At 39.4% G+C, this 13858-nt stretch overlaps 1 protein-coding gene across 3 annotated transcripts in view; it reads left to right on the top strand.

Annotated features, from left to right (window-relative positions):
- Positions 1–9661, top strand: part of PLEKHN1 (pleckstrin homology domain containing N1) — a 186306-nt gene extending 176645 nt beyond the window's left edge. For all 3 annotated transcript variants that reach the window (XM_044063094.1, XM_044063095.1, XM_044063093.1), the window contains one exon: positions 7256–9661. In XM_044063094.1, coding sequence (XP_043919029.1) covers positions 7256–7473 — 218 coding nt within the window. In that variant the 3' untranslated portion in view covers positions 7474–9661. The remainder of the gene's footprint in view (positions 1–7255) is intronic.
- The last annotated feature ends 4197 nt before the right edge of the window (positions 9662–13858 follow it).

Raw genomic sequence — 13858 nt, 5'->3', positions numbered from 1 at the left:
TCCCTGACAGTGCTCTTGGGTTCACTGGCTAATGAATACAGTAATTGGAATAGGAATATAGTAATAATATTAGACAAGCGATCACAAGGACCATAAAAGACTTAACCATGTCCGCCTTTAAGATGACACACTTAGAAGTATTTGCCGTCCATTACAAGTGTTTAATAGTGACTACCTCCCAAATTAAGCAGGACGATGTGTGATAACTCTAGAATAAATTTATATCTACCCATTCAGTCATCAAGACAAACCTTAGAGACAGCCAACGTATTCTTCACTTGACTGATAGAGTGGTAATTTATTCTATAGGCTGGGACTACGTTGAGTTAGGAACTTATCCCTCCAGGGACTCTTGTTTATTTGTTGGTGTAAATTTAGGTTCCTATTATGGGTGATTGTAGGGTCACTGGTTTTGTGAAAAAGTAGGAGTTCAAATTGGATTGGGTCATTCATGAATCAAAAAGTGAGACAGAGGTCACTTCAGAGCAGCTGGTAGTCTACTAAATGTAAGGAGGGTTAAGCTAATCTATCAGGATAGTTGTAGTTAAAATCACTGTGGTCTCTCCACTCGAGAAATATGTTTAGATTTGTACATACCAAAGGTGGCATCCTATTTGATGATGGGTCTCATAAGGGAACAATACAGTGACAAGATGGCTTCTTTAGATCTAGAAGATATTCCCGTAGAAATTAACTGGGCAAGATAGAAGGCTTTCCTGACCATGGTTGAAACATGATGATCGAATGTGAGAGCTTGGTTTGCATAAGTACCGAGGACTGTTATCAACATGTCTCTTTGAAGAGGAGTGCCACTTATGATATATGAGGAGGGAACAGCTTTATTTTGTCAAACATTCTATGCTGTACTTTTTTTGCATTTAGCTGGATAACGTTTTTAGAACACCAGGTATGCATTTTCCAGTGCTTTTTGGAGCAATTTAGTATGGTTGGATGCGCAGATAACAGTTCCCAGCTTGCAGTCACCAGCAAATTTGGTCAACCACACCTCAGGGGTATTGGATTATATGTCTGCAAAATAAATGGGAAAGCAGATAGGACCCAGCACTGATCCCCATGGTACTGCATTGGTTGCAAATTTATTTTAGAGATGGTACCAGCAGCTTTCATCTTGGGGTCTGTTGGCAAGTCAATTTGCAATCCAGCAGGTAATGTAAGGGTTTATATTGTTTGTTTACCTTTTCAATACTATTAGTATGGGGGGTAGTGTCAAAATCTTTGGCCAGGTCAAGATAAGCAGTATGCACTGAGTAACCACTGTCCACTGCCTCTGTAACCGTTAATAAAATTGTACTTGACATCAAATAACCTTCTAGTAAAAGAGTAGAAAACAGTCTTGGTTTTATCCTTGGGAAGGCCTGCCATTTTGTCTCATTCACTCTTGTTTTACTATATCAAAACTGTAGCTGATCAGGAAAAGCTGATGGATGTGGTTTATTTTGGTCTTATTCTAACCATCTAACTATCTGCTACACATGGATTTGGGGGAGACAGTTGATGGAAATTGGAAGGGGAGTATAATTTGGTCTAATAAAATGTCCAACAAACTGTTTAAGCAGGGTCACATGGTGGTTATAACAGTCGCTTTGCAATTTGAGAGTACACTGTCAAGAACTGTACCAGAAGTGGCAGTCTTTTTTCTCCCTCACACTTCACTCTGACTGTCCCAGTGCCTGCATCCATAGTAGGGTTTTCCAGCCTCTCTAACTGTCCTGGACTAGCTCCATTCTATGGCTGTTGCCAGTGTTGAACCTAAGGGCATCCTTGGAGGTGAGTCACACTGACAGTTTCTACTAGGGGATTTTTCCTTTATTACATACCCCATAGTATCCTTCCTCCCCTGCATCCGCCTGTTACATATGAGGGTTTCTCCCTTCTGTGGACCACACCTGTACACAGGGGATGCCAAGGTGAATGTCCACTGGGATGGGTATGGACACACCCATTCCTCTCTGCCAGTGCACCTGAGCCACAGATCAAACCCCAGTTATGTATACTATAATTCTGGCTTTATCTCTCTGTGCCACAGCACTGGTCAAGAGGCATTCTTAATATCCGTATTTATGGGCATGTTCATATCAAGTGTAACCAGCAGACAGAACAGGGAAATCAGTGTTTTCATGGAGAAACATAGAGTGGAGACTTGGGAGGTGATTATGTATTTATTCTCTAGGATGGCCTTCAGAAGACTGTGGCATGGATGGATAGATGACATATAAGAGTTAATGTATGGAAGTTTAACATAATCTTGAGATTCCTTAATGAAGTACATACCTGGGAAATGATAGTGCAGCTGAATTTGGGCAAGCATTAGACAGTAAGAAGCTGTACACCTACAGATACCATTACACATAAAGGCATGAATATCTCAAATTTATTAGAGGAAGTAGTTACTAAAACCATGAACCACTACTTTATGGTCCTAGTTCAGTTAGCTACAATATGATTCATTATATTGCCTTTCATTTATTTGTTTATTTCTTTAACTGTATTTGTTAATCTGGTAAATCCATTAGGTACATATGCCATTTTTCAGTGGCAAACTGGAATGACTGTCTGACTAAGTGACATGAATTCAGGGCAACAAAATGGCAGTCGTTATTAACTAATAGACTTATTCTGTGCTAAACTGTCAGACTAAGATTAAGACAACAGATGACTATTATACCACAATATTTATTTATTTATTTATTTGCATTTGTTTACTGGGCTAGTCCACTGGGCCATAAGAGCCCATTTTCAGTGGAGGCCTGGGGAGAAAAGTTCCACATTACGACAGTACATACAACTATATAGTACACATAATTAACATTATACAAAATATGTAATAGAAAAGCATACAGAGAATGTATGTTATACTACATACAATAGATTCAGTACTTGTTTTGTCAGTGAGCCAAATATTCCATGACAATATTCACAGCAGGGTATCCCTTTTTTGGAACTTAACAGTGCTACCAGAAGATTATCACTTGTTAAAATATCACTCCCAACACTTCCTTTGTGATCAGGACAGTAAATGTCAGATTTATTCCATCCCTTCAGTTCTTAATACTCTCGTCTTTTATGCACTTAACTAACGCCGGTATACCACCCTCATTCATCCTACTCCATTATTACTTCCCTTATTTTACCTGTCAATCCAATTAAAATTAACAATTTCTCTGTCTACATAGGCTTCCCAAGTTGGGGTAAAAAATAACATCTAAAATTTTTTTTTATATCATCTAGTGAATGAAGACCTAAAGCAAGCATCCTGAACTTCAGCAATGAAACACCCAATTCAACCACTGAGAAAATCTCAGCTTCCACCAACTGAATTTGTCCCACCCTTAACTTGTCCTTCATATACCAATAACATGCCCTTCCATTCAGATTCATGATTTTCAAATACTAATTGAGTGCAGAATCTTTACTGGATAGCTTCCATGTACTGAGTGTAATCTGGTAAGCCCAAACCTCTCAGCTCTACTGAGAGAACAATTTTCCCAGGTTAATGAGGGAGCAAAATACCTTCTGACAAAAAAAAATCATGTCTATTATTTCAGTCTTACAAGAACATTCACTACAAGTTGTACTAGAAAACTTCTTGACTCAAAAACAGTATCAATTTTTAGTTCAAGCACGTGTAATTAAGTATACCTTCTAGTCAATCTCAAGAAGCAGGACTCTCCAAGATATTTTAAAAAGCCTGCCTCAATCTCTGAGTAAGAATCTGCTACTTCAACACAGCTGACTCCTCATTGTACCATTTATCCAAGCTCACTGATATTTCTTCTTTGTGTGCCCCTATAGATATGGATAATCACTCGTTGGGTCTTTGGTAGGTATGTAATTCACTGCAATATGTTTGTGTCTCAATCAGCTTGACCTTATGCCATGAGTATATCCACAATTCATTAATCATCTGAAATACCTTTCCAGTAATTTATTGCAGATTTAATGTACAAAAATATCATCAGCAAAGTGGGAATCTTCAGCTGCCTTCCCCCTTCAGTCATACTCCTGGAGATTCAATTACCATTGGGCAAGTGGTAGATTAAAATTTCATTTTGCGAATGCAAATGCGTGGATAATTACATCTCCAGTAATGTTAATGGGCCCAAAAATGTGGTAATATTTTTATTCTCTCTTTAGAATCCTTATAAAACTTCATCAGTAGATTCAATAAATTCTTCAATCCACCCTGTTCTATATAAAACAGGTAGAACAATATGCAGCCTACACTATCAAATGCATTTTCTCCATCAGTACATAATACTATATATGATTTGCCTGTGAAATGGACATCCTGATCCAATATTCAGATCTTTGCAAAACTTTTAAAGGTCTGTCAGTACCCAGAAACCCTCAGTGGTCCATGCAAATTAACTGATGCAACAGCCATGTTGATCTTGTAGCTAGCAGTGTTATAAAAGTCTTATAATCATGGTTCAGGACTGAAACTGGCATGTAGGAAACTGGCAAAGCATAGTCTTTGCCATGACTGTAGCTCCTGACATAAATAATGAATACACTTCACAATAAACCAAACTCATCAGCTTCACCCAGTGTTGCCTTAACCTCTCATCTCGCCATCTTCCAAAAGTCCACTGGAAACCCCATCAGAGAATGGGGACTTACCTAATCCCATCACCTCATGTAACTTTTCTTTTGTGAGCAGTTTAGCCTTCTTATCTGGGTCTAGGAAAGGAAGATGACTCTGTACCTAAAAAGTTCTATTTGCAGTCACATAACAGGCCAGGCTTTCCTGTCCGGTATACAATGCCTGATAATACCCTTTCAGCACTGACAATATTTCCCAGGTTGCCTTGTCAGACCCTCCTAAGTGTCTCTAATTCAAACCCCCTATTTATACATTTTGTTGCATAAGTCTTATTAGCAGAGACTTACTAGCCTTGGGGACATGGATAAAATACACAAATTTTAGACCAAGCTTTTGAAGCTGCATTTTCCAATCCAATTAGATCTATCATAACAAGTTTTACCTATTTTAGTGTATGTCTTCCGCTTCAGCTCCCTAATCCTACAGGCTTGCTGCAAATAATAAACGAAAAGCAAAACGGCTTACAGGTAAAACCCAGTATATAAAAAAAGAGAAGTATATGAGAGAAAACACTATACCGGGTACCACACAATAACGTCTTTATTTAAACAAAGTAAAAAGGAGAGGTGAGCGCTTTCGCAACCTTCGTTGCTTCATCAGACGTCTGATGAAGCAACGAAGGTTGCGAAATCACTCACCTCTCCTTTTTACTTTGTTTAAATAAAGACGTTATTGTGTGGTACCCGGTATAGTGTTTTCTCTCATATACTTGCTGCAAATAAGTCTGCCTCTGCTGACTCTGCTTTTCACTTGTGCATATCGATTCACTTTTTCTTTTGAACCTGTTGTCATTCTCTCATAATCTTCAATTAAGTCTTTACTCAGGGCTTCTGATTTTCTTTGGAAGACTTCCGTATATCACAACTTAAATTTCTCCCCCATCCTCTACCAGAAAGTGGGACACCACCAATGCTTACACACTCTGTCTCCAGAACTGATCTTTCCTGAACTCCACACTAATGTATTCATGATCTATAATCAACACTGGACACACTTTTTGACTCTAAAGCAAGTTTTTTTTTTTTACTTATTAAAACTATTTCAAGTTTCAACTAGGCTACCCCATGGCACTCACAGAAATATATGCACATCCCTAATGCATGGCCACCCTTCAAAAATTCCTGCATGCTCTCCCCAGTGCATTGACAACCCGAACATTTCTGCATAGGGGCATCTTTAGTGTTGGTGAATCTGAGACCATTTCTAGTAGCCTACTCTGCAAGTTCCAGTCAGTCATAGTCAACACTATTCTGTCCTAGAAAGCTACCAATTGTATTAATAAAAGCCTAGTTCTCTACTATCTACTCTTGGTGGCATATACATTTAACTCATAACAAAAGGCTATTCCACTAACCTTTAATTATGATAGCATGCCCCTTAGGGTTTGTTAATGTCTTTAACCATTGAAAACCACACGTCTTTGTCAGTAAAATATCTATCCCTTCATCTTGCTCCCCGTTAGCTTGCAGATGTCCCCAGTATATGTTCAGCAAAGTATTAAACCTCTGTTTCTTTCTTCTCAAGTTATCCTCACGGTCTGTTAACAAGTCCCCCATAACCATAAATTAAGTTTATTTCACTTGCACCTAAGCTATCAGATCAGTGATCATTTCAGTAATGGACTGAATAGCATCAGAGAGTTCGCTGAGCTTGTCTTCTACCACATCTTATTCCTGGATGTTGTATACTTATCCAGCTTGCAACAACATTTCATTATCCCCTTGTTCTACCATTACCAAGGATACAGTTTCCACCCAGGTGACTTAGCCAACATGATTTCAACACAAGCACTCTTTTTTAAGTATTTTTTATTGGGTATCCATGGTGTTTTCTTCTGGCTTATCATAAACAGACATAAACACCTTCTCCAAGGTTTTTTTAACTGTTAGCTCACTTAGTAGGACTCCAATAGCTAACTCAGAGAATGGTGACATGGCAGAAGTCCATTCTGCCTTAATTTATTATACATAAAATAAGTTTCAATGCTAAAACATAATTTATATATATATAAAGGTCAAATTTGTTACAAAGTAACTTACTATTTTACAGTTATTCTCAGTCCTATATGTAGGTAGGATTTGTAAAGGCTACACTATCCCTCTCTTGACAGGTATGTCACTGCTGGCAATAAAGGTACTAAATAGTTTATTGTCTTTTGCAAAAGGCCAGAGCACAAGGCAACTGTATCAACAAAATGTTGGCTTCCTAAGTAGTGATATTGTGAATGTTCTTACCTCTCCATGATCTGATGTCCTCACTTTTCACCTTGTGAATTCCTGTTTTTAATTTTGCTATACTACCTTCTTGCATTGTAACAGTCCATCTTTGTTACTTACAAACCTGTTTAGTGGCCTCAGTTTAGGATATATGGATAGGTATTGTGTAAGACATTACACTTTATAAGTTGATTATACTTTTTCCGTTGTTTTTGTGTTTTATAATTGACACTGGTGTTAAGACAGTTTACTAAAGAAAGAGATCCTGAAAATGTACAACAAGAGTGCTGTTTTTCATAATCAATTTTTAGCTAAATCAGCTGCTGCTGTTACTCAGAAATCACACTACTATCTTTAAGACTGAAATGGCTCCTGCGCCATGGTGAATTAAAACATGTTTATTTCCTTTTTGCAGGTCAGACAGAAGACAGCAGTTTATGTCTAGACTCCTCATTCCATACCTATGAGGAGCTAGATAGTATCCATGGAAACAGAGATGATGATGGTATTTGGGACTTTGACCTGAAGGAGCAGAGATTTCCACATATTGCACATGTCCCCACCCACAGAACATTTTGTTACCAAGATGGGCACGAAGCCAAAGGAAAGACAACATCAAACAGGTGGTCATAACAGTACAAGTGCTTTCTTTCTACAAGACTTTTTATAAGTAATTCATATGTAGCATTTGTCCATCTTGAAGACCAGGACTAACAAGGAAGATAAAAACTGTTCATGCTTATTTATCTTTGTAAGGAAACTGCTGAGAATTGCAGTAATTCAAAGTAATTATTTATTTTGGTATAATGTATCTAAAAGAAACAAACACCCAGTAGACAGATCAAGATCATTCTGTCTCAAACTCTGTTGTCCCACCCGCACAAACAAGAATATTAATCTGCAATATTTAAAGAGATAGCAACATGCTTATTGGGAATATTACCACATGCTATGTGTATTGGTTGTCAAAGACCTCACAAACTGCTTTTCATGAAGTACAAAAGGAGAGCTGGGACTGTGGACAACGTATGAGCCATTTTTAAGTTTAGAGTTTCATGTAGTGTGCTGCTGTTGTGTATGCGAAAATGTGTGTGTATAAGAATTGTTTTTATACTATAAATATGTGTATAGTACTTGGATGTTTGAGTTTGAGTTCAGAACTATTAAAAAAGATTGCACTATATTTTGTATTTTTATAATGATAAAAAAGTAGAGTTCCGTAAGACCATTTTTTTTAAAATGATGTGAAATACATGCTGGTCATGTATGGGCGACAGTTTTTTTTCTGCTTTCTGCACATTGCCTGTCTGGGGGCGGCAAACACATCGTGACACATCTGTACAGAGTACTGTGTGGATTTAAGGTACAATAGACTGTAGTCGGCAAATAAAATTTTGTGATGCAAAAGACATTCTGGCTCATGTTTATATTTGTCAATTTTTAAAACTGTCTTCTGCACAGAATAAGATCTGTAACAATAATGGCCACTACAGACTTTCAAGAGAGCTGTTCCTAAATCAGCCTCAAAGCTAGATGATAGTAAATCATGGGTAGGACACTGGCTTCATTTGTCAGATGCCAGAAGACGGATAACACAAATGACTTGCCATAGAGTCAAGACTAGAAATGTAGGTAATAAAGTAGGTTACATAAGTTCTATTGGGCTGGCAACTCGGCACCATAAAAATCTACTGCCAATTGTTAGCGGACCGGAGTTCCACTGTGGCGACCCCTTACCGGGAAAAGCCGAAAAGACAAACAATAACAACATAAGTTCTATTATTACTTTGGCCCAGCAAGTATTATAACAGATGTTTCAGTGTAAAGCTGCCCTATATCAACTTTACTAGACCAGGTCATTCTGAATAAACAGGAGCACCAGAGATGGGTAGGGTCAAGGGTGGACACAGTATGCAATACAGAAAAGTTACACTGGGGTGCAGATGTGGTACTGAGAGTTCTGCATGCCACACATGTAACAAACATGTTCTTCACATCCATTCTTTCTAGGCTTTCCATTTTTCTTGTGGATATACTGAGTTATGCGTGCACAATGGTTATAATTGGTTAATATGTTATAATGTTTTATTTATAAAATGTGTTTTTATTTATAAGGTTTTATGTATATATTTTAAGACATTTCTTCTAAGAAACAAATCATTTAAGAATTCAATTCTACATTTTTTTTCTGTTTTTATTTATTATATTGTGGGCAGGAGTATATGCCTATTCAGGTCTGCAGTTCAGAATCTTATAAACATATCACATTTCTTTATGCAAATAATTATCCTTGAAGACTGTCACACAGAGCATGAACATCTTACAGACAGGGAAATATTTGTTTTTATACTATGCGCATTTGTTATGGCTGCAGATAATTTTTTAAATATTTTTGGAAAATACTTAAAATTTGCACAGATCAGCAATTTTTTTTTTCTTTTCAGGCTGTGTTTTGCAGTCTGAGGTGCCGAAAAAAAGTACTGTTTGATAAGATGTACAGCATCGTTGTTATTTTCCCTACAAGGGTGATTGATAAGATGTAGCATTTTAGTATTATGTTTATTCAGTCCTTTTGTGCCGTCTCTTTTTCCGTTTCTTGGTTCTGCTGTTGCTAAACTGGTTTACCTTAAACTGGAGCCGTTTGTTTGTTCGGAACGAGGTGGCAGTGATTTGTAGCTTCTGTCAGCAGATTCTTAACATATATCCTGGCTTAACATTGTTTCTGTTGTATGACTTCTGCGAGTCACCATTATATTTACACAGTTTGGAATGTTACAACATGTTTTGCTGACAACTGTGAATAACAGTAATAAAAAAAGAAACACTTAATTGATGTCTATGTGTCTTTCTTAGATGTTTTATTTTTTTCATAAGCCACGTTTTCTTTTTAATTGTTTATCAGATAATACTTTATTTCATCAAAAACTATAATGTTAAATTGATAAAAAAATAGTGGATTAATTTAGTAATGCATGCATGCATGCTAACCCTAATCTTAATCTTAACCATAACCCTAACCTTAGTAAAAACTCCTAACTTTATTAATACATGCTAATCCTAACCCTAAGCTTAACCCTAACCTTAGTAATGCATGCTAACCTTAACCCTAACCTTGGTAGTGCATGCTAACCCTAACCCTAATCCTAACCTTAACTCTATAACTTTAGTAATGCATGCTAACCCTAATCCTAACCTTAACCTTAGTTTTGTGTGTTAACCCTAACCCTGCCCTTACCGTAACTTAATGCTATACTTTAGAAAAAAGTCCTTAGCAGTACTACTCATTATCATCATCTTCTTTCCGCTGTTCCCATTAGAGGTCGCCACAGCAGATCACCTGTTTCCATTTCTTCCTGTCCTCTGCATCTTGCTCTGTCACACCAACCACTTGCATGTCCTCTCTCACCACATCCATAAACCTTATCTTAGGCCTTCCTCTTTTCCTGTTACCTGGCAGCTTCATCCTTAGCATCTTTTTCCCAATATACTCAGCATCCCTCCTCAGCACATGTCCAAACCAACATAATCGTGCTTCTCTGGCTTTGTCTCCAAACCTTCCAACCTGGGCTGACCCTCTAATATACTTATTCCTAATCCTGTCCACCCTCGTCACACCCAGTGCAAATCTTAACATCTTTAATTCTGCCACATCCAGCTCAAACTCCTGCCTTTTTGTCAGTGCCACTGTCTCCAACCCATATAACATAGCTGGTCTCACTACCCTCTTGTAGACCTTCCCTTTCACTCTTACTGGTTCTCGTCTTTCACAAATCACTCCTGACACTCTTCTCCACCCACTCCATCCCGCCTGTACTCTCTTCTTCACCTCTCTTCCACTCTCACCTTTACTCTGAACTATTGACCCCAAGTATTTAAACTCATCCACCTTCGCCACCTCTACTCCCTGCATCCTCACCATTCCTCTATCCTCCCTCTCATTCATACACATGTAATCTGTCTTAGTCCTGCTGACTTTCATTCCTCTTCTCTCTAGAGCATATCTCCACCTCTCCAGGGTCTCCTCCACCTGTTCCCTACTCTCACTATAGATCACAATGTCATCTGCAAACATCATAGTCCACGGGGACTCCTGTCTGATCTCGTCTGTCAACCTGTCCATCACCATTGCAAATAAGAAAGGGCTCAGAGCTGATCCTTGATGTAACCCCACCTCCACCTTAAATGCATCCGTCACTCCCACCGCAGACCTCACCACTGTCACACTACCCTCGTACATATCCTGTACCACTCTTACATGCTTCTCTGACACTCCTGACTTCCTCATACAATACCACAACTCCTTTCTAGGCACCCTGTCATATGCTTTCTCTAAGTCTACAAAAACACAATGCAACTCCTTCTGACATTCTCTGTACTTCTCCATCAACACTCTCAGAGCATACATTGCATCTGTAGTGCTCTTTCCCGGCATGAAACCATACTGCTGATCACTAATCATCATGTCCCTTCTTAACCTTGCTTCCACTACTCTTATCCACAACTTCATGCTGTGACTGATCAATTTAATCTCTCTGTAGTTACTACAGCTCTGCACATCACCCTTATTCTTAAAAATCGGTACCAAAACACTTTTTCTCCATTCCTCAGGCATTCTCTCACTTTCCAAGATTTCATTAAACAATCTGGTTAAAAACTCCACTGCCATTTCACCTAAACACCTCCATGCTTCCACAAGTATGTCATCTGGGCCAACAGCCTTTCCATTCTTCATTCTCTTCATAGCTATCCTTACTTCCTCCTTGCTAATCCATTGTACTTCATGATTCACTATCCCTACATCATCCAGCCTTCTCTCCCTCTCATTCTCTTCATTCATCAACCCCTCAAAGTACTCTTTCCATCTCCTCAACACACTCTCCTCGCTTGTGAGTATGTTTCCCTCATTATCCTTTATCACCTTTACCGGCTGCACATCTTTCCTAGCTTGGTCCCTCTGTCGAGCCAATCAGTACAGGTCCTTTTCTCCCTCCTTAGTGTCCAGCCTTTCATACAACTCTTCATATGCCTTATCCTTAGTCTTCACCACCACTCTCTTTGCCATGCACCTTATCTCCTTATACTCATAGGTTCATAGGTTCATAGGTAGGTACTAGGCTATTGGCCCTAGGGCCCATACAAGCCTAGCCAAAAAATGTACCCTGGCTTTCGCCACCCAAGAAAATTATTTTCCTGTGCCCCTGTCGAGCAGAGCCACAGAAGTGATCCCCGGGGTGAATTTCCAATTTCCCATCCAATCATCAAGATTTTTCTTGAAGAGTGCTAATGAGGAGCTCTGTTTGACATAGATAGGTAGTCTGTTCCAGAGTATGGGAAGTCTCTGGGACAGGAATCTATCCCTCCAGCATGTTCTGTTTATTGTGGTGACAAGGTTTAGGTCCCTAGAGTGTGTAGCTCGGAGGGATTGGGATTTCTTTAAGTGGAGCATGTCCAACAGCTCTGGGTTTGACATAGCTTTCTATGTTAGGCAGAGATCGCCCCTGAGTAAGCGATATGCGATGGAGTAAAGCTGTAGTTTTTTGAGATGGTCTGCATAGGGCATCTGTTTGAGGCCAGTAATCCTCTTTGTGAGGTATTTCTGTGGTCTTTCCAGTTGTTGTAGATGTCTTGTGAGGTACATACCAAATGGGGCGTTGTACTCTTTAATGGGTCTAATGAGTGATGAGTAGAGGGGAACAATGACCTCTTTTTTTTCCTGGATGAAAATCCTTTTGTGATGAGATGAGCCACGTAGAAGGATTTCCTGACCACTGTGGCGATGTGATTATCAAAGGAGAGACTACTGTCCATCTGTGTCCCAAGGTCTCTTATCACATTTTCAGCATTAAGTAGACTACCAGCTATGTGGTAACTCATGGGTACAGAGTTTTTACCAAAGGGGATGACAATACACTTTTTGGCATTGAGCTTCAGGCCATGGCTTTGACACCAGGTATCTGTCTCAGTGAGGCCCTTTTGTAGTTTGTCCACATCGTTAGGAGTTTCGATTATGGCTCCTAGTTTGCAGTCATCTGCAAACTTTGTTAGCCAAAGACCTTCTGTATTGGCCTGCACTTCAGAGAAGTAGATACCAAACAGGAGAGGACACAGGACTGAACCCTGTGGCATTCCACTTGTCACTGGTCTGATGTCGGATTTGGAATCCGCTACTTTCACAGTGTGGGTTCTGTCCGTGAGCCAGTTGGCAACCCATCTTGTGGCATAGGGATTTATACCTAGTTTAGTGAGCTTATCTATAATTCCAGAGTGGGGGATGGTGTCGAAAGTTTTGGCGAGATCTAGATAAGCTGTGTGAACCATTTTACCCTCATCTATGGCTTTGGTGACTGCTTCAAAGAAGCCAATCAGGTTTAGGAGACATGATCTGCCTTTTACAAATCCAAACTGGGTAGGGTCCAGAGTTTGGAGATTACCAATGTCTTTGTTTATGAGTTCCATGATGATACGTTCCATGGCCTAGCAGACCAGGCTCATCAGGCTAATGGGGTGATAGTTGCCGGGGTCCGTCGTGGCTCCCCCTTTGTGGAGTGGGATAACCATCGCAGTGCGCCATTCAGTGGGTACAAAGCCTGAGGTGAGGCTATGATTGAACGTGGTACTTAGGTAGGGTGCCAGTTCATTCTGTAGTTTGTGTAGAACTCAGCCTGGGATATTGCCAAGTCCCATGGATGCTGTGTTCTTGGCTTTGGAGAGTGTGTTTTTTACCTGTGCAGCAGTGATTATAGGAAATTTGCATTCTTCTGGTATAGAGATGAGCCCTCTAGGGGGTGAGAGGGGGGTAAAGTTAGCACTGAACCTATCTGCTAGGATGTTGGCAATATCAGTTGGTTCTGTATATTTAGTGCCATTGTGCTGTAACTCAGAGCAGATCTGAGTGTTCCCATTTAGATTCTTGACATAGCTATAGAATGCTTTATGGTTGTCTTTAGCGTCAGTGGCAATTTTGTTTTCGTAACTAGCTTTGAAGGATTTTATGAGGGATCTCAGCTTCTTACTGAGG

This window comes from Protopterus annectens, chromosome 2.part1, assembly GCF_019279795.1.
Source record: "Protopterus annectens isolate FY-2018-M chromosome 2.part1, PAN1.0, whole genome shotgun sequence".
NCBI lineage: Eukaryota > Metazoa > Chordata > Ceratodontiformes > Protopteridae > Protopterus > Protopterus annectens.
The sequence above is the reverse complement of the archived record's forward strand: the minus strand, read 5'-3'. Positions and strand labels throughout refer to the sequence as shown.